The sequence below is a fragment of the Mus musculus genome, chromosome 12 (genome assembly GCF_000001635.26).
Source record: "Mus musculus strain C57BL/6J chromosome 12, GRCm38.p6 C57BL/6J".
Taxonomy (NCBI): Eukaryota; Metazoa; Chordata; class Mammalia; order Rodentia; family Muridae; genus Mus; species Mus musculus.
Window position 1 is genome coordinate 37,387,553 of NC_000078.6, and position 21,315 is coordinate 37,408,867.

At 35.5% G+C, this 21,315-nt stretch overlaps 1 protein-coding gene across 2 annotated transcripts in view; it reads left to right on the top strand.

The window, feature by feature from the left end:
- Positions 1 to 21,315, top strand: part of Agmo (alkylglycerol monooxygenase) — a 340,294-nt gene that overhangs the window by 145,914 nt on the left and 173,065 nt on the right. For both annotated transcript variants that reach the window (NM_178767.5, XM_011243875.3), the window contains exons 6-10: positions 11,138 to 11,204; positions 14,370 to 14,435; positions 14,527 to 14,606; positions 17,759 to 17,893; positions 18,368 to 18,484. In NM_178767.5, the coding sequence (NP_848882.2) occupies positions 11,138 to 11,204; positions 14,370 to 14,435; positions 14,527 to 14,606; positions 17,759 to 17,893; positions 18,368 to 18,484 (465 nt within the window). The remainder of the gene's footprint in view (positions 1 to 11,137; positions 11,205 to 14,369; positions 14,436 to 14,526; positions 14,607 to 17,758; positions 17,894 to 18,367; positions 18,485 to 21,315) is intronic.

Consider the following 21,315-nt stretch of genomic DNA (forward strand, 5'->3'; position numbering starts at 1 on the left):
TAGGTGTTCCAGAAATATGACAGAAAAAAACAATGAGAAAAGAGGAGCCTTTAGGTTCACTTATTCCTATGAATTGACACCACCTCTTTCAAAGCTATGATTATCAATACTTTTATTTATGTATGGTGATCATAGCTATTTCTCGAGATGAGTTTTTGATCATTATTATCTGGAAGACTTCCTTCCCCATTAAGCAAAATAATGATACGGTTATGTCGGGTATCTACGATGGTCTTTTTTTTTTTTTTTTTGCTTTCTCCTGAAGTCTATGCAGCAGATTTTATATCTTTGCAAACCTTGGTTTATGACAAACTACTTAAACATATGTCTATTACTCTAGTTTGATGGTTAATTGTATATTGTTTCCCACTAAAACATTCATTATACACTTGAAATTTCTTCTGAAATCGACATTTAATCCTTCCCAATTGCCATCCCACATTAATTTACATTTTGTTGTTGAAGCATAGCATCATTAATGTTCTACTATTGCTAACTTTTTTCTTTTATCTATTTTAAGACAATGTGAGGGTCTCAATAGCTATGAACCTCAAGATGACAAACAACAATGGCAATTTTTTACATTTGTCTATATTTTTTGTGAGGATGGGTGAGGATAATGTGCCACAGTGCTTATGCATGCCAGAAGAAAACTTTGAAGAGCTGCTTCTCTCTAGCACCATACACATTCTGCTGGGGATTCATGTCCAGATAACTCCACTGAGCTCAGCGTAAAATGGAGAATTCCCTTTTTCCAGCAGGGCTTCCCCTTCTCTGATCTTGTCTTGGGAGGCCATCCCAAAATCTTTGACTTGATGAAGGTTAAAGGTAGCTGTTGGCAAACCAGCAAGTTCAGTTTCATATTTCCCAATAAGATCCTGCCCAGCAAGTACTAGGGGTCCTGGCATGCCTCTTCACAAAAACGAAGCATTCATAGTACTTTAAACACCAGCAAATGATTTTACATTCACTCTGAAAACTCCTCCTTCTCCATGGTTCATATTTAGGCTTTGTTCACTCCACTAAATGTATGCACACCAGCTGTTTTACTGAAGATTGTCTAAAATCCCCCACGAAGGCCTTCTCTCCCCTATACTTACTCCCAGTCGGACCCACATCCTGCCAACACCACCCATTCTGGACTCCACTTCATCCTTCCAGTCTGGTGTGCAGTGGTGCCTGGACACCCTAAGAGAGGAAACAGGATGAGAAACCACAGCCAGTCACCAATACTCAAAACACAGATCCAAGGATTGAATTCAGTTCATTATGTTTGACAACAAGCCCCCTTTACACATTAAATGCATAAATCAAATGTTCAAAAGAAAAAAATTATATTCAGCAATCTCTATGAGTTACCACCATTTCTTTTAAAGCTAAGAATATTAGTTTTGTGATTTATGTAAGATAACCATCGGTGCCTTGAAATGAATTTTTGATCATTACTTATCTGGCAGGCTTCCACATTAGGCAACATATTGATCATTGTAAAATGTTAGGTATAAGAGGAACTCTTAAAAAGACATGTTTCAGTTAAAACAGAAAGAACATTAGTTATGATTGATTTTCTTGTAACCTTGCCTATATAGAATGTATGACTTTAAAATACAAGAAGCAACAAGAATCCCAGGAGAAAGGATGGAGTTTGTAAGAGGGCTTGATTTTATTACTATGTGAATGGACATGACAGGCAAAAGGAACTTAATAAATATTAGTCTTGGTAAGTTCTAATCTTCTCATTGCAAGTATATTTTATAATATTCGACTTTAAACATGTTCTTTCTCCCACTCCCCTCTCTCCCTCTCCTTTTCCTTCTCCCTCCTCCCCTCACACACACACACACACACACTCACACACACACACACAAACAGAGTCAACCATACAACACAGGGGCATTTTAAATAAATCTATAAATATTTTTAATAAACATCAATAATGAATAACTGTAAGGAGATTTAACATTTGAGAAGAGAACCCAAGTTGGAGACTCATTGTGCTTTGTCCATTTAAAAATATAATTATGATGACAAAAATCATCAACATAAAATGCCAGAGGAGGTCACTGGATCCCCTGATACCAGAGTTGTGGATGGTTGTGAGCTGTTGGATGGGTGGTAGAAACAGAGCCCTGGTCCTCTGAAAGAGTAGGAGATACCTTTAACATCTCTTTAGCTCCTTGAGTAGACTTCTCATATAGACTACTGAATTTATCAGTGTGCATGTATGTATGTATGTATGTATGTATGTATGTAATGTATGTGAGTACACTGTCACTTTCTTCAAACATATCAGAAGAGAGCATCATACCCCATTACTGATGGTTGTAAGCCATCACGTAGGATGCTGCAAATTGAACTCAGGACCTCTGGAAGAGCAGTCGGTACTTTTAACTGTGGAGCCACCTTTCCAGCCCTGAATTCATCAGTTTTTAAAGCACTTTCTTTTATAGTCTCATCATACTACTTATAAAAAGTGTGACTTATTTGGGTCACTGGATACACAAATTGACAAAACAATATAAGCCATTGTTAAGAATGGACTTTAATAGGTTAATGTCGTTATGCCTATGAATGTGCCTAGTTTTCCTTTGGTATTGAGTAGCTTTCAAAAATGTCTCTGGTTAAAAAAAAATATGAATTTAAGATATAGAGCAAGTGGGTGGGGGTACATGGGAGGATTTGAGGGAGAAGAGGGAATGAAAGGAAATATAATTATATTTCAATTTCAAAAAATAAGTATTAAAAAGTAAGTCACTGGGAATCCATTTCCACTTGAAGAGGCATGCTTAGCATATCCTTTTGTTTATTTTTAAGTCATTTAAAGTGTAAGTTAGAACAAATTAAAAAACCTGCTCACTTTATGCTACCATTCTCTTATTGTTCAAGACTCCCATAATCAATAGTGACAAGAATGAGCCTCCCATATAATTTATTATGAGTCCAGTCTTTTAAAACTTGTTTACTATCTAAACATAGTCAATACCAGTCTTTGTTTAAACCATGCCTTAAACTCTTTAACCGTGTGCTGTGGATCTATCAGAAATATACTCCCTATGAAGCACTTTGTGATCCCAACAGCCTTGATTCCTAACGATTGTTTTATTTCCAAACTATAAATATTGTTTTTTCTCTCCTTGGTGGGGGAAAATTGGCTACTTCCATATTACATGCCTACTGAAGTAGGAAACTGCCGAATCAGGTAGGAAAACATCTGGCCATGAATAAATCAGCATTTGTCCAGTATTTCAAAGTGTGAAACTAGGCAGACAAGCACATATCCTAAGATCTCTGCTTTCTCCTGCTTCCCTGTAGAGAGATTGAAGCTAATATGGCTGCCGCCACCATCTGTCTAAATACTAGTGTTGTCTTGAATTAAACACAGTGAAACTAGTGGAGGATAGAATTAAGTTTTATTTGTACATTTCTTTACCAGATGCTTAGCAATATGAAATAACCCACAAAGGCTCAAACCACTTAAGCTCATCACAAGGAAAATAATGTGTATTGAAAAATCAACAAACTCAGAACAAGTAAAAGTTTTTTTTTTCATAAGTCGATCCACAAATTTCATGAATTATATATTTTTCCTAAAATTTTAAGTAAGAATCCCTGCAGTGTTGCTGATAGTGAAGGGAATATCTCTATAATAATCTGTAACAGTTTATGTTATCACTCATTAGAAAAAAAATCATTAAATTCCCCGCTACTACACTGTAATTTGCTTTGTTCTATTCTGTGTCCTCTCAAGGAATCTTAGAACAAGCTCCATACATAGACAGTAAGTAGAGAATGGATGAATCTGATGTTGATGATCAACAACAGAGCCATAGTGAATGCAGACTTAATCAAATCAGTCAGTGGCTGTTTGCAGTGTAAGCTTTTTTACTACAGGGGTTTTCTCCTTGAGGTCTGGATAAAACTCAAACTCCTGCATACTAGATAATGTTTGTGCTGACTATGAATTCGAACTGATTTTTAACTTAAATCAATCATCTATGTAGTGGTAATAAAAGCAAAAGTATTTATTATCAGTTCCAAGAGAAAATGAAAAAGCAACTGATTTGTTGATATTTTTCTTAACCTAAATTTTAAGTTTCTATTTGAAGTTATTCTGTCTTGTAAACAAATTTCTTTTGAGAAGTTCCTGTGTAAGCTTATTTCCTTTTAGTTCTAAAATTCTGTGATATATTGGACATGGACGACATAAAAGTTGATAGGTGTTGCTCTGATAAATATGAAAATCACTTTAGAAACAAGACTCTGATAGGGTTTTAATGCTTTAAGAGTTTATTGTGTACATAAAGTACTTAAAGTAGTAATCATTTGGAATTTGAGATTATATTTGATATCTAATATATTTAATAAAGGAAAATATATGCATTTACATTGACACATGTGTTCTTTGTGCTTAGTATCTACAAATTGGGATGAATATAACTGTTTAAAGGTGACACAAATATCTATAACCATTTACATTGTAAAAAGATACACTAAGTAATATATATAATGAAGAAAACTATATTATTAGAATAAATATTTACTTTTTATTATCTACATTTTATATGTACAAATGTTTACATTAATAGTTCATGCATGAGTTGCTGACTTAATATCCAAACAGAAAACAGGGAAGGAAGGAGATGAAGAAGATTGTGACCAGCAGCAGAGAAAGAGTGGTATTACATTGGCTGTGATGAAAAAAACTCATTACAAAATAGTTATTAGATCATTAAATTTGAGTTTGGGCCCCATAGAGTCTTGCCACTAACTTACCTGAGAATTGTTTCCATTTACAATTGAGCATAAATCTCATCTTTCTTTGTTAAATAAAGCATAACAATAATGTCAAATGACAGAAGATAAATGCATAAGGGAGTACGACTGGAATAGTATTTCTCTGAAATACTGGATTCATTGGAACGAGGAGACCCACAGTGATCTGGGACTCTAGCCCATCAATCATGCATGATGCCAAAAGTCTTGAAAAGTTACAGAACATGTCACCAGTCTAAGCCATATTTATCTGAATGCTGCCCTGTGGCTCCAGCAATGGAGCCTCTGTATCCTCAAGCTAGTCGCAGCTCAGGATCTATCATATTGCTTGCATATTCCATTTTACAAGGAGAATTCTCAAAACACACATGCTTCTTAGAACATATTTTCCATGGTAGATGTTTTTTTCTTATACAAGAAGGAAGATTATTTGTAACCATCCCTTATTTAAAAGTGCCTTTAAAATTAGCCATAGGTTCATGCATTCTTTTTGAAAAGTGGTTATAAATATCCCCATGGATTTTCAAGACCATATTTTAGTATTTTATTTGAAGATATAAAAGCTGAGAGAGAGAAATATCATGTAGTAGTACCAATATTTTTTTTCTAAAATTTAACAACAATTTAGAAATAAGCATTTTGTTTTTAAATTAAGAAAGTATTATTGTTTCTAGCCTCTCACTGGATTGAAATGAGAAAATGCAATTTTCTGATCAATTCTTGTGCACTGACTTATAATAAATTAACTGAATTTCCATCATGCTAACTGCCTCTTTACTTCTTACTAAACAAAAATACAGAATCCAATCAACATTCCTAAAAAATATTTGAAAACAATAATAATATGGGGAAGAATAAGTTAGATGCCTAAGACATAATTTAAAATATGAAAATTAATGACAATTGTTGCTGTTGTTTTAACAGTTCCTGCTCCAAATGACTATTCAGTTTGAATTGGGAAAAAAAAAGTGATGTTTTTCAGGTTATGGAATACAGTCAGGAAATGGGAAACATACGATCATTTAATGATACATATTTGATTAGTGGATTTATTACATGAATTTTATTTCACCACAGTAAAATCATTCCAGACAAATCATTAGATGAAACAGGAAGCTGGCCAATGTTTTATTTGTTTAAGACATTGATTGTGAATATAGGTACGATATGAAGATTCTCAAGAAATTATTTACAAATTGCCAGGTAACACAGGAATTCTCTCTTCTGTGTTTGTGTTATTTCAATGAATCTGAAACTCACACAAACATGTATTCTGAGAATTCAGGAATTATTAAAGATCTCCATTTGCCCATGACCACCAGAACTCCATTATCCCAACTCTCCTCTCCTTTATTGCTTTGTAATTTCTGTTCATCTCCCATTCACCTTCATTTTGGCTGTTACTTCTAATGCCAAGTCATTTGATCAATCATTATCCTTGATCTTACTTTGCTGGCTCTCAATTCCATTGTCTGGACTGATTTATTACCTTCCTGGCTTTAGAATGGCCAGGCTCAGTCCTTCAAACACTGCCTCTACAATTTCTAAAGTAAAATGCCCAAATCACTTGATGTTCTTCCCTTGACTTGAAAGGGTCTATAGGAAAGGTATCTAAATCCATATGGCAGCATATTCAACCTCAGCTCTAAGCATATTTTATATTACCTTAATTTTGTTCTGTGAATTGCCTAGTGAAATTAGACTGGGTATTAGGATGCAATCCTCTACAACTTCCTGCAGTTGTGACAAATAAAACATTTTCACCAGAGTAAGCCAATCATCCCTATGAAGGCATAAGAGGGTGAGAATAGGAAGGCATATTGATTTTATAAATTCAATGTTGCTGAGAAGTCACAGTATTTCTGAAGTTTGTACATAGTGTAAGAAACAAGAAACGTAAGACATTCTTACTAAATGTACAGTATAGTATTGAGATGAACCTAAGTAACGTGAACACAGAACAAAGGGACACAAATTAATGTTTTCACAATATGTTTTCAAAATTGCGGGCAGGGCAGAATTCTCATTTGAAAAGTCATTAGTTTGTGTAGAGAATGTGGCATTCAGATAGATATTCTGAAAAGGCAGGAGTCCATCAGGCCTACAGGAGAGGTAGATTAAAGAGAGTAAGCAGAGACAACAGTGGAAACACCTCCCAGGAAAGCGTATTGGCAGTATGAACTGAGGCTGTCTTCAGTCTGACCAAGGTCTTTGCATGGGAGTCTAATGACGCATACTGTGTGGCTCTATCAATGTGTACCTATCACGCATGGGGCTTTCGGTTTGACTCTTAGAACTCAAAGAAAAAAGTAATTAAGTACTTAAAATGTGTTTTTAATAAAAGGAAATGCCATACAGGGATAATGACAGCATCACCTGGTTCTCGTTCACTTGTTTTTATATAAAAGACTCTCCAGCATTCCTAATAAGGACTGTGGAATGAGAAGTAAGGAACCTTTGACTAGTCCAACAATTGACTCAATTCTGATGGGCAAAGTTTCCTATAATTTATCACAGAACTCACTATCACAAAAATCTTAATGTTTTTTGTCTACACATTTATAATTTCTTATCCTCAAAAGGTAATTAGCCCAAGTAACCGTCTTGGTAAAAGAGTTAATGATTTCAAGAATGAGCCAAACATGTTTAAGGTTTTTGTTTTGTAGTCTTAAAAAACAAGTTGACATACAAGTTTTAATGACGTGGAAACTAACAGCACAATACAAATAGGATTGGTATAGGGAAAAAAAAAACCTATGGGCATCTCTGCCTAGATGTGAGATATTAGTTATTAATTTTTGGAAATTTGTATTTACCTTTCAGAATATGATGAAGTAATATTTCCGCCCCAGAAAGTAATCATAAATGTTGGTATAAAACTTCAAAGTACTTCCGACCTTCTGAAGCTTTTCCACGGCCTGCCCGGGCACCCATGTTGCTCAGATTATAAAGCCCCAAAAGCAAAATATTATGGGACTGACTGCATTGCTTCTGTGGCCTAATAAGAACCAGTGGCACAGAAACCATGAGGCAGCGTAGATGCAGAAACCTCCCAAATAAGCAAAATTGTTTCCATTCCTGTGTAGTCAAGAGCTTACCTGTAAATTGCTATTAGAGCTACACAAATTTTGATTCATTTTATTTGATAGAAAATAATTTTATATGTATTTAAAATAGATAAGATAAAAAATAGAAACTTCTTTCAGGTGAAGTTAGAAAGACTTCAAGGCTTATTATACGCTTCTAATATTTAGAGTAGTGATTTAGCCCCCATAACTTCACATTTTAGGTTGTTTTTTCATGATAGGATATTGAATTATACTATATTTGAGCCCTATTGCTGTTAAATTCTGTATTTTCAAGTAACTCATTTAAATCTAATAAATTAAGACAACGTTTTTGAACAATTATAATGAGTCCGATTATTCCCAGAGAAACTACCATGTTTTCAGGAAGTCAGCCCTAGCGAGACATGGTTGAATTGCTAAATGGCTGAATTTGCAAAAGTGGGCGATAATTAAACCGTTACGCTCAGCTCTTATTAAATATTAATGACTTCTCCATGACTTTGAATCGGAGGGTTTTCTACATGAGAGTTTCTGACCGGTTTGTCTGAATGATGAATCATTTGCCCTGTGGTGGTCTCCCTCAACTCTGCAGTACTCATAGGCTCAGAACCAGGAAATTTAACTGTGGTTGACTTTGTTGGACTTGGCTTTTACCTAAGAACTTAAAAAGGAGCTTTCAATATTGATATCACTGTATTTTTGCCTAAAGGAACAAACGTTCCCCTAAGGTAAAAATCTTGACATTAAAAAAAATAATAAAACATAAAACCCAAAAATCACGCCGCTCGGCCAAGACTGCAATCATCTGAAGGCGCTTGCCCCTGGTGTGGCTTCAGATCCGGCTGCACACATGCCAGATCCCAAGCTCCGGAAAGCATCTGGGCAGCAGGAGCGGCTCTGTGTGGCCCCTCCACCCTTCTCGTTGTTTGTTTTCTTAACAAATGTTAAGCACCAAAGAGACAAACAGGGATAAATGGCTCACTCGTTGCCCATCTGGTTCTCTGGCAGAGACAAAAGCTGGACAAAAAGCATCCGTTTTTAAGGGTCTGAGTCCTGGGGAGCCCACTCTTGCATCCCTCCAGCATCACCTCTGGTCTGTACACAGAGTTTTCCACCAGTAGAGAATAATGTAGTGATAGGTTGTAAGTAATAAAACATACCACTCTTTCTCAATCTCCTGTGATTAACACTGTATTTGTGAGACTTAGCTTTACTACACAGGACTATATTTTAACAAATAGGAGACATAGAGTCAAACTACTCGAAAGTGCTGAAATGAAACAGGCTGATGTATACATAAGTTCTGATAGAGAAAAAGGAGTTGTGTTTAGAGGTTAAAATACATGTCTTCCGAAAATAACTGAAAATAGAAGGATTGGACCTCTCCTACTCCAGGCCAGATATATAAAAAGAGACAGAAAGACGGATGGTTAGGACAGATGGAAGAGAGGAAAATGGAAAGGGAAGAAGGATAAAAGGAAAGAGGGATGGAGGAGATGAGAAGGTGGGAAGAGGAGAAAGCAAGAGGAAGAAGAAGAGGGGTAGGATTCGAAAAATTGTGTCACAGTTCTCAGTAATGGACCTGTAACAGCCAAGTGGGTTTTCACACCCAATGGCAGCACCATTGCAAGCCCACGTATATCCAGTGACTGACGGCACCGTCATAACTCTACTCATACCCAGTGACTGACAGCACTGTTGTACTGCCAAATAAAACAGGTCTGTTGTCTAATATCTTCATGGAGAGCAGAGACATAGAGAACAAGGAAGAAAGGAATAATGAAAGGGATGGAATAATGGGAAGAATCTAAAGTAACATACGGTATATAATACTTCACATTCCTTTGCATTCAGACATCTGTCCATTTCAGACAGAAACCAAGAAACCCTAAGAAAATGGCAGCTATGGTGTAGGCAAGGACTACTTTCCAGGTCTATCAATAGTGAACAATAGAGAGAAGATGTGAGTGACTGTGTTATGGACATACAGGTTGCTATTTGCCAATGAAATTATAGCTTCAATTTCAGGAGGATATGTGAAACTATAAACCGAGAACAATATCTACACAACAACAGCAACAACAAACTGGTTCCTTAAATAATAAAGATTAATAAAATAAAGCAAAATATTCACATCTTCCTGAAGGAAGAATCTCCATGAACAGGCATATGTCTGGGTCTGGAAGCATGCTTCAGTGGTTAAGAACATGCACTGTATCACCAAGACCTGAATTTGCATCGCTTACTCAGGTCTGATGGATCAGAACTGCTGTCAGTACAACTCTCCCAGATCCAAAGCCCTCTTCTGACTTCCTCGGACATGACACTTAGATACACAAAGGATACTAAGGCACACACGAGTGCGCATAGTTAAAAATAAAATAAATGAATAAATGGAAATATACTTATGAACTTAAAGCTCTGTTAATGCTTTCAGTTGGTTTAATAGGCATTGTCCTATATTGATACATTGTAAATTCATTTTTGTACATTTTTACCTATCTTTGCTAAAAATTCAGAAAAGCGGGAGCGTATATTTGTGTTGTCTGCTTGGATTAAACCCAGAGATTTCCATTTATTCCTGTCATTCTATTTTTTTTCTTTCTGTTCTTATTTGTCAAAGTATTTTCAAACAAATTCTGGTTATCACCAGTTATGCTATGACAAAATTGTATTTTCATGATGATGGTGCTAATGCCATCATCAATCTAAATAAAAATGTGTTTTTCTTCTAACCCTGCCATTGCCTACAGGATTACCTATGTTTGATGGTTTCAAATAAGTATGCAAATAATATGTCCATATTACACGTATTGTTGTGCTTGTCATAATCAGCTCAAGCTCTTTTGCCCAGCATCTCCTTCTTTCCCTGTACCACTGGCATGTTGCCAGGTCATCAGTGTCACCATTGATAGATAGTGGCTGCTTTCCCCTTAACCATAAAGCATGCAAGATATCATCACATTTAGAAGTCTAGAGTTCCATTATTTTATAGCCCTGTCACTACTTTTTGTTTTAGAGATGAGAGCACTGGATTACAAAGAGCTTAAGATATTTTTCTAGGATGACACAGCAAAGCATGGGAAAATAGCTAAGTGAATTGTGTCAGACAAGCCTGGTACTGCCAAACCGTGTGTATGATCACAGCTGGGAGGTCATTGCCTTTTTGTGATGTCACAGGAGGATTTTTGAAGCCTTTTGTATCACGTATCCCATGTGAGTTTCATGGATTTGTGTAAGGCAGATGCATATTCATTGATAACAATGTGTGTGATTATCTCTCTTGCTATGAGCAGATCATCAGAACCCTTGGCCCTTTGGAAGTGATCCTTAATACTCCTAGCCATCACAGAGTTCATCATGGTAAGGTGGATCTGTTGCTTCTTCTTCATCTTTTTTTTTTTAATTTGGTGTTATACTTGTGCTACTTTGGTAATAAAAACACACCTCACAGTGTGACTGGACACTGTATAAATAAGTATTGCTTTTCCTCCTCTATTAAGAGAATCCTCAGCTTGAAAGCATGGACCAGTGGACCTCACCTTCTCACACTCTTTCCATCTTATCCAATTGTGGTTGAGAAGTGCACCAAACATCTAGAGAGGAGCTTGAAGGAGTCCTCTGCGGGGTACTCTGACACAGTGCAAAGCATCTGCCCTGTCCACAGTGAAATTATTAGTCTTGAAAACTATTTTGACTTATAAAGGACTTTCTATTTTCTAAACATGTACACTACAGGAAACAAACTACGAGAAGCCAATTACATTAGAAAAAAATACAAGGTTATTCTAAAAACTTAAAAACATATATCTTGAGATTTGAAAAGAGCCCAGTAACCAACACTTCCCTCTCCTGCCTCTGTTCAGTGAGGATCTCAGCACAGACTGCACTGGCTAGATAAAAAAGACCCCGTGTGACTAGTGCCAAGGCATAAAGACACCAAGTTTAGTGAAAATCAAAATGCATTTTATTTGGGCAGCACAAGAATCATTAAGAATAATTTGCATTATTTGTGATGGGAAAATAAAAGTAAACTTGGAATTTGTATGAACTCTAGAATACATGAATACATAACAGACATTTCAAGTAATGAGACCCAGGTAATAGTGAGAGTATCTAAGCCATTTCCATATACACTGCATGAATACATTTTAGGGGCATAACGGTGAGGGCACTCGACATAGCAGTGAATGCTGTCCTTCTGTTCTTCTTAGTCCCTGACATTACAGGCAGTAATAGAATGCTGCAGCATGGTCTTCCCAAAGGAAACTTGACCCTTTCTCCCAGGCAAGGTCCACAGCACCATCAGAAAGGATAACTCAAGCTCTTTCAACCTCAGAACTATCCCTTCTCCTGGGAGCAGTTAACAAAGGAGTGTAAGATTCTTATGGATTCCTCTACATAAACAGGAAAATCTGGAAAGAGGAATCCACACTGAAAAAAACAAACAGCTGGGAATTCCTTCTTTACCTCACTTTCCCACTTCCCCAGACATCAGTCAGACCATGATTAGCATCACAGTGTCTCCTACTGTATGTTGGGATCAACACTTTGTAGTGAAAGCTGTCCTGGGCACTGTAGGGTGCTTAGCCGAGTCCCTGATCTATGTCCACTTGATGCCTCTGTACCCTCTTGTGATTGTGATTATTACAATCATGTCTTCAGGTATTGCCTTTAGAGGGAAGTGGCTCTCTCTCTCCTAGTGGAGAACCATGTTTAGTTGGCATGTAAGCTTTCTACTCCTTTCTCAGGGATTTGTCTTTATTTATGAATCAATTGAATACTTGCATGCACAAAAAGTGTGTCCATGGATACAGACTCCTTAGTAGATTGAAACTCCTTCAGCTTTAGCAACATTCATATCATTCTGGACATTTAACTTTATTATTATTATTATTATTATTATTATTATTATTATTACATCTAGTTTTTCTCTCATTTTTAATTAATTTATTTTATCCCCCCATCTACCCTCTGAATGTTCCACATCCCATACCTCCTCCCCACCCCCTGTCTCCATGTAGATGTCCCCATCCCCCACCCCACCTGACCTCTAAACTCCCTGGGGTCTCCAGTCTCTTGAGGGTTAGGTGCATCATCTCTGAATGAACACGGACCCAGCAATCCTCTACTGTATGTGTGTTGGGGGCCTTATATCAGCTGGCACATGCTGTCTGGTTGGTGGTCCAGTGTTCTAGAGATCTCAGGGGTTCAGACTAATTGAGACTGCTAGCCCTCCTACAGGATTACCCTTCTCCTCAGCTTCTTTCAGCCTTCCCTAATTCAACAAAACACACAAAATTTAAGAAAAGTGGCCAGTTACATTAAGTTTAAATTGTAATTTATATATTTTGGAGCTGGAAAATTAGCATATTCCTAAAAGGTGTCACTACAAGTGTAATTTTATTTTTAAATGTGCCTTTTATTATTAAAATAGTCAAATATCACTCTCATCTTTTTATGACACAGCAGCAAAGAAAACAAATAAAAATAAATAGCATCATCAAAACAAAATAGAAACTAATATATGTTTCCTTTTAAATTTTATTTTATTATTATAATTTTGTTTATATGAGTATTTTTGTTTGCATGTATATCTGTATTCAACATGCATCCAGTCTCCTCTGAGGCCAGAAGAGCATGTCATATTACCTAGAATGGGACTTGTAGACTGTCATGAGCCACCATGGGTGCAGCAGATTGAACCTCAGGACTGTACAAGCAGCCAGTGCTCTTAGCAGCAGAGTAACCATTGCTCCGGCTCCAAAATACATTTATTATGGTCTCACTTCCTTTTTACTTCCTCTGAACATTATGATAATTAATGCGATAATTAGTTATTTCTTGGTAGTTTTATGAAACTAGTTATGTGAATATATGTAGATATTTAGTTAAAATGTTGGGAAAATGCACATGAGTTTAAAAAAGATCTCTTTAATAAAATTAATTGCAAAATAATTAAAATGAGGCTACAGCTCACAAATAATGTCTGTTATTGTCAGTGATAATTTTTTTTTAAAATTTTTGTGATCATAATATAATTACAATATTTTACCCTTCCCTTTTCCCCCTCTAAGATGTCACACATATTCCTTCCAATTCTACTTCAAATTCACGGTCTCTTTTATCACTAATTGTTATTGCTTGCATACAAGATTAATATACATATGTATACACACACACTGTTTCTCTCTCTCCCTCTCCCTCTCCCTCTCCCTCTCCCTCTCCCTCTCCCTCTCTCTCTCTCTCTCTCCAGTTTTACTCGCTCAGCCTGGTATGATGCTACTTGTATATATGTTTTCAGGGTTGGCTCTTCAGCACTGAATAACCAGCTATTGTTATTCTTCCCTGGACAAGTTCACCTTTTTCACTCTCAACTTTCCTCAGTTACTTAGGTAGAGGAGAAGATATTTTTAAAAACATTTTATTGTTTGAATTTTTCTTATGTTCTAAAACAAGAAAAATAGATTTTTGAAAACCCAATTTCATCTATTTGATAAAAATACTTTTACTATTTTTGTCTCACAGGTAGAAATCGTTACTGCATTGATAAAAACTATGCTGGCACTCTTATTATTTGGGATAGAATTTTTGGTAAGTAAAATGTACAAATATCATAATAGTTAATTAGCTGCTGTGGAAATGATGGAAAGCCATTAGTCATATTGTAATGCTTATCTTCCAGGGACATTTGAAGCAGAGAATGAGCAGGTCATATATGGTCTAACCCATCCCATTGGTACATTTGAGCCATTCAACGTGCAGGTAATTCATTCAGCATTGATCTCTCCGAGTACATAGAGTTTCACAAATTCAACTTTAAGCAGAAAATGGCCATTGTAGGTGGAAACACTTTACATTGCTGTGAAAAATGTTTTACATACAAATGAATTTGAAAATAACTTAGTGGTCAAGTGACAACTTGAGTCAGATGGGTAAGAGCCATTAAAACTTAGTATAAGAATTTTCAAATGTATCTAATACTTCAAATGCAACGAAAGTGCCTCTCTAAAACCATGTTGTTTCTCAGAATAGACCTGAAATATATTCATGTATTCAGGAGTGGTGGTAAGACATATAATTAAGGCTGATCCCACAGTATGAAAAATATTTGCTACAAGCCTTCAAACTCTGGTTAGAAATTCAACATGAGGCCTTGGCCCTTCTCATCTTGGATCAGGGTGTCAAGGAGCATTATACATCAGTGAGGTCCACATATTACCTCTCCTGCTAAGACTTCATGGAGCAGACCGATTTTCTGTTACACATGTGGTATTGCTTGCTCGCTGGCCTTAGTGGTTGGCAATAGAGAAATGAAGAATGTCTGCCAAGTTCCAACATGTCAACATCAGATGACCGCAAAGGCTCCTGGGGTTACGAAATTACAAATGAGGAAAAGGTAACAGTGCTCTACAAGCTATGATGGCCATCCAGTGACAGCTCTGCTCACTGGGTTGGATGCAACACCCTGGACGTAACATATTACAGGTTCCTGATGGGAGCGCTTTGCAAACCTACTTCAGTTTGCACAGAACATTGAGACCAAAGGAAGATCGCCATCTGTTGAAACTCTGCGACATCAAGTACCTGCAAACAGAAAACAGTTCATTAATCATCAGTAATGCCTTATGAATCCGCGGTTCTTTTATTTCTAAACTCTAGCAGAGGAAATACAGGCTCAGAGTACTTAAATAATTCCAATTTCTATTATCAACTGCTAATTTAACCTAGCAATCCAAGACCCAAGCACACTTAACTCATTCATTATACCCCCGTTTTACTGTGGCTTCACATACCAGCTATGGTCAATTGCTATCCTTCCTATACTGAAAGTCCACAATTGAAAAGGAGAATGCTGCTGTTCATCATCTTGTACTTCTCTGCTACCTGGCATTCCTTCCATCTTTATCCAGGCTATACTCAGAACAGGTTATATCTCTCGGGAGACACAATAAATACATTTGGATCTTGACAAATGTATTAAATTAAATTAAATTAAAACCAAATCAGAAAATTTACAGCAAAGTGCCCTTTTCCTTGCTTAAGGTACATTTTCCCCTTAATATGAATAAATAAAATATATATAATCCTGCTTCATCTTTCGAGGAGAGAGTTTTATACGCCTGGTGAATAAGTGACCATTTTTGTAAAGTGTAGATTTGGCTCAGGAACACTGTGGACTTAATTTGGAATAGATCATAGGTGATGCTGATATTATTGATGAATTCATAACACTTTTAAGCAAGTCTTTGAGGAATATATTGTTTTAGTTTGTTTGTTTGATTTTTGAGGATAATGGTTTCATACCAGAGAAAAGATCAGTGAGCGGGTATTTTAAGCACTACATATGCATAGTCAAATGAATGACTTGGGATCACTAAGTGTCAGCATGAGACAAAGGCAGGTATTCTTTAGCTACTGCTCATTTAAGGCAAGTATTAAGCCTCTAGGTGTCTACCTTCAAAGTGTTTTCTTCATCATGGTAGTTGTCACCTGTGGGACTAAGGTGCTCATTTTATTGAGAAATGTCAGGTTGGCAAATGATGATATTTAAGAGTTTCTAACAAAGTATGTACTTTCAGTGACATTCCGTAGCATGAAGCTGAATTGCTTATGTAGGATTTATCACCCCTAGAATTTTTAGCACTGCATACAGGAATATGTTTGCTATTGTTATGTGTAGAGTATTCACTCTGATCTCTTTAGAAAACGCAAGTTCCAGGGGAATAGGAACTAAATGATTAAAAGAAATGTCTTTATGCTTTTGTGATGTATTTTTCATGGGTAGCATCCAAATGTGTACAAATAAAATTGAAGTACATTTTTAAAATACTCAAATGATTTAGTATTTTAATGAGTGTTGGAGGTTCTAAGCATACTAGTATTCTGTACTACTAGTAGTGAAAATCTCCAAGCTAAGCTTCCTTCTAACATTTACCTCATCTTCAGAAATGTCTCCATTAAGTCTCATAATAACTCATGTTGATTCTTGGAATAGTTCAAGCAGCCATAAAACCCATTTTTCTAATCTTAGCAATTTAAATTCACCCAGGGACTGCTAAAATACCAGCAAGACCACAAATTCTGGGAGCAAATGCTTTTCTCCCCATTAATGCATTTCTGTACTTTAAAAAATTCTAACATTTAGAGTTTGGAGCTGATGCCCAAACCCTAAGAATATATTCAGTCTTATGGGATGTACCATGGGTACTTGTGTGAAATGTTCTTATAGTTAAAATTTATTGAGAACTTATATGTGCCTATGTTTTTAACTTCTGTGGATGTCAAATAAATGCTATTTAAAGAATGAGGAGTATTCCTGTTATAAAATTCAGTATAAAGGTCTCCCTCAGGCATTAAACTTGTCCTTTCTTGTTGCAGAATGAGCTATTTAGTACTTGGACCTCTACAATCTGAAATGTCTGTGAATATGTTTTTTTAATATCATGTTATTAACCTAAAGAATTGTTTTAAAAGTATTTGAACTGATAAGCCCTCTTAAGATGGCTCCATGTTCGATTGTAATATCCATCCAGTTACGTGTTAGAGACAGAGTCAGTAGACAAGGTTACCAGTTCCACAGACTGCTAGTTAATTTTATTTGAAGCAACCACATAGCTTGTTTACTCTACTTTGCTAATTTGTAACCAATTATAGTTTTTCACTTCAAAATTGTAATTTCACTTAACTCCCACGATGTTGATAAGAACAGATTGGAGATATACAGAATGTACAGAATTAATTAAAATACAGAATTATTAAAATACATATCAATATATTATTTATCTTCTCAGGCACAATGTCTATTATAGACAAAATATAAGTTAAACTGAAATACTTATAAATTATATAGTTAGTTATATTTAATTTTCTTTTTTATGTTTGTCTTACTTTGAATTAACTATATTTTTTTCAAGTTTCACCATTTACTTTATATATGGACTACATTCTGGACCACACCTGGATTCTGCCATAAGTTTTCTGTCCTATTTAAAGGACCAGGATGGGGTCCAGGTAAACCAAGACTTGGCCTGAGTGAAGAAATTCCAGAGGTAAGTATAGTGCATGGCATAAGAGATGGTGAGGCTAGATATGTAATACCATCCTCATGTGAAACTGTGAAATGATGTTACTCAGCATGATGTATACAGACAGCTTAATGAGAAGACACCACAACAAATGTGGATTAAGGGGGCAATACCTACTATGTAGGCATTGGTTCATTACAGGGAGTGCAATTTAGGAAGCAGAACAATTGAAATTATTTTCGGAACCATGTAAACCTATAGCAAGAGCCTCCTCTGGTGTGTTTGTCTTCTACTCCGAGACCTAAAACCTGAGAGACAGAAAGACCTTTGGAAATCAGGTCTATTCTTAATTTTATTTATGATAAAATGAAGTGCTGGCATTAAAAGCTTGCGCCACCACGCCCGGCGCTGTGACTCATCTTTTCTGACAGTGTGAATTGTATGAAGAGAGATGAGCAGCAGCATTGAGTAAAGGAAATTCTCCTTTTGTCTACCCAGGTTACAGGACAGGAAGTCCCCTTCTCATCCTCAGCATCCCAGCTTTTAAAGATCTACACTGTCCTCCAGTTTGCAGTAATGCTGGCATTTTATGAAGAGACCTTTGCAAACACAGCGGTAGGTAGCATCAATTTTAACATAGTATGTGAAAAATAATACAAGTACTTTTTAAAAATTAAAACAAACTATTCCCTTGTGACTACACTCTATTTTTCTTCATAATTGCTTTCAGTTTTGGGGGAGGGACATCATGAAGTTTAATAAACAGGTAAATTAATCTCCTCAAGAGTATTAAATGTAAGCAAATCAGTTGCATCCGAGTGGTGTTGTATATAATATATGTTAAATGTTTTCACCAAATCTACATGCTAACTAAAATATTACTTACCATATTTTTCTAATTGAAATAAAGACTTCAAAATTCAGAAAAGAATATTTTCAACCAATTTCAACATACTTCATATATTTAAATAATAAGTTGAAAATTGAGTTTGGGGGATTTCCATTGCACAGTTGTAGTTTTTCCTAATTTTCTCTTTAAGATGGACATAATAACTGAGCTAGGGGAAATGTAAACATAACTAAGCTAACAGGTACAGTGTAGGAATGGGTATACTATAGTTATTTCGCGTTATCTGCACCGGCTGTGTTCAGAAAAAGGCAAAAGTAGCAAAAAGTATGTAAAATGGACTGAAAATGGAGAAAATGGGAAAATAAATATTTTACTTTCATGAACTCATTTATCATATATTCTTTATGAATGTATAGTTGTCCAAAAATGTAGATAAGAGCGGTAAGGTAACTAAATTCAGAGTAGATAAAATGCAAGATAGATAAAATTACTGGATAGAAACTTCACTGAATTGGTCCCAAGGAAAAATATGAATCTCAGAATCCTGAATTTTAAGGTGGTCACAGTTATTCTAAAAATAATCGCTGTGTCTTAACTGAACAGATGCAGTTTTTATTCCTTGAACTATGATAATTTTACACAGGTCTATTTTAAGCTGGACAGAACATCAACAATTAGTTTACTAAATGAAAAAAAAAAAAAAGAAAAAGAAAAAAAAAAAACTCCTGGAATGCACAAAGCACAAAGGAGACTGCAGTAACTACAGAATATCTAAGAAGCTAAAAACGATGAAGAAGCAGAGGTTTTGGAGGTAGCTGACTCAGATCTATGACAGCTGTAATTAGGTATGTACTGATGAGACAAGGTTAAGGGTCTCCTTCAGTCAGACAACACACTTTTGATAAAGTAATTAAATTCAAAATAAAATTAAAACATTTTCAGGAAAACCAGAGTAAAGCACTAATAAAGAGAAAATATTTGTACACTTGTACTTAGCTTTTAGGAAGTAGTAGGAAAATAGATCCCTGAAAATTTGTGATTTTCTTCTTTTGGTTTATTTTTGAGATTGTAATTCAATTATATTTCCCCCTTCCCTTTCCTCTCTCTCTAAATCCTTCCATAAAATCCTTTCCATTATTTTTCATATTTATGGGCTCTTTTTATTAAATTTTATAGTGCATATATCTGTATATCTGCATATATATACATATATGTATATGTATATATATATATATACATATATATATATATATATATTCCTAAATATAGCCTGTTTAGTCCATTTAAAATTACTTGTATATATGCTTTCAAGGCTAACCATTTTTCAGAATTTTAACTATCTGGTCTTCACATAGGACTGAATAGAAACTTATGCTAACAATGGTTTGGATAAATATCAGATAAGAATAAATTTTTAGTTAGTTTCAGATCAGAGGTCAGGTACCAAACTAAAAAAAAAAGTTCAAATTATTCCTGTTGTTAATATATAAATTTAAGTCTAGATAAAACATTCCAACAATTATAAACCAAGAATGTAAAAGCTAATCAGAAACTCATATGAGAAGAAAAATAAACAGTATGAAGCATGGGGTATAACCACAAAATCAAACTATCAGAGTATTGAAAATTAATATAATCAAAATACTAAGTACAGTTAATATTTTAGTAAATAGATTAGAATTTAAAAACCTAATATATCTTTTAATTTTTAAAATTCATTTTTCTCTCATATATTACATCCTTTACTTCCTGCAGTTTCCTTTCCCTCGATTCTTCCCCTTCTCTCATATCCACTCCTCCTTGGTTTCCCTTCAGAGAAGAGCAAGACAAGTCATAATAAGGAACAAAGTCTCTTGTCAGGGCTAGATGAAGCAATGCAGTAAGAGAAAAAGGATCCCATGAGTAGGCAAAGCAGTCATAGACACCCCATTCCCACAAGAACATCAAACTGAACAGCTACAGCGTCTATACAAAAGACACAGTGCAGCTCCATACCGGCTCAGTGATTGACCTTCTGTCTCTATACGGTCCTACGATCCCTGATTGAAACTAAAATATCCAAAGCACTTTTGAAAATCACATAAGTAGCTGGAATAAATAAATAATGTGTGCTGAGAACTAGATATAGTGGTTATTGTTAGTAATGCCATTATCATTAAATAATTATGTATCAATGGAATATTTCTCTGGAACAAATCTGTAGGGTCTACATAATTTAGATATAGAATTATGTTTGTACGATTACACATTTGAAATAGATTTTTGAATGTGGTGATCAGAATTCTTCAGTTTTATGATAGAAATTGTATCCAGGGGAACTTACTGATTTACACAGTTGAGCCTTGGGAATGGCTGTCTCCTCAGTGTTCCTTCCATGGGCAATCTTACTCTCTTGTAACTCAGTGTTGAGTCTCCTGCATGAGCTACGATGCTTACCAGACTCTCTGGCTTTCAATACTTCAGGTATGACTATGCGAGACTTAGCTGAATATCCATTTGTATATCTGTAAAATAGACAGTAGAATTACTCCTGGGATTTATATTCAGTCTATGAATGTGAATGAAGCAGGGTGTCCTCATGTTCTGAAAGAGGTTA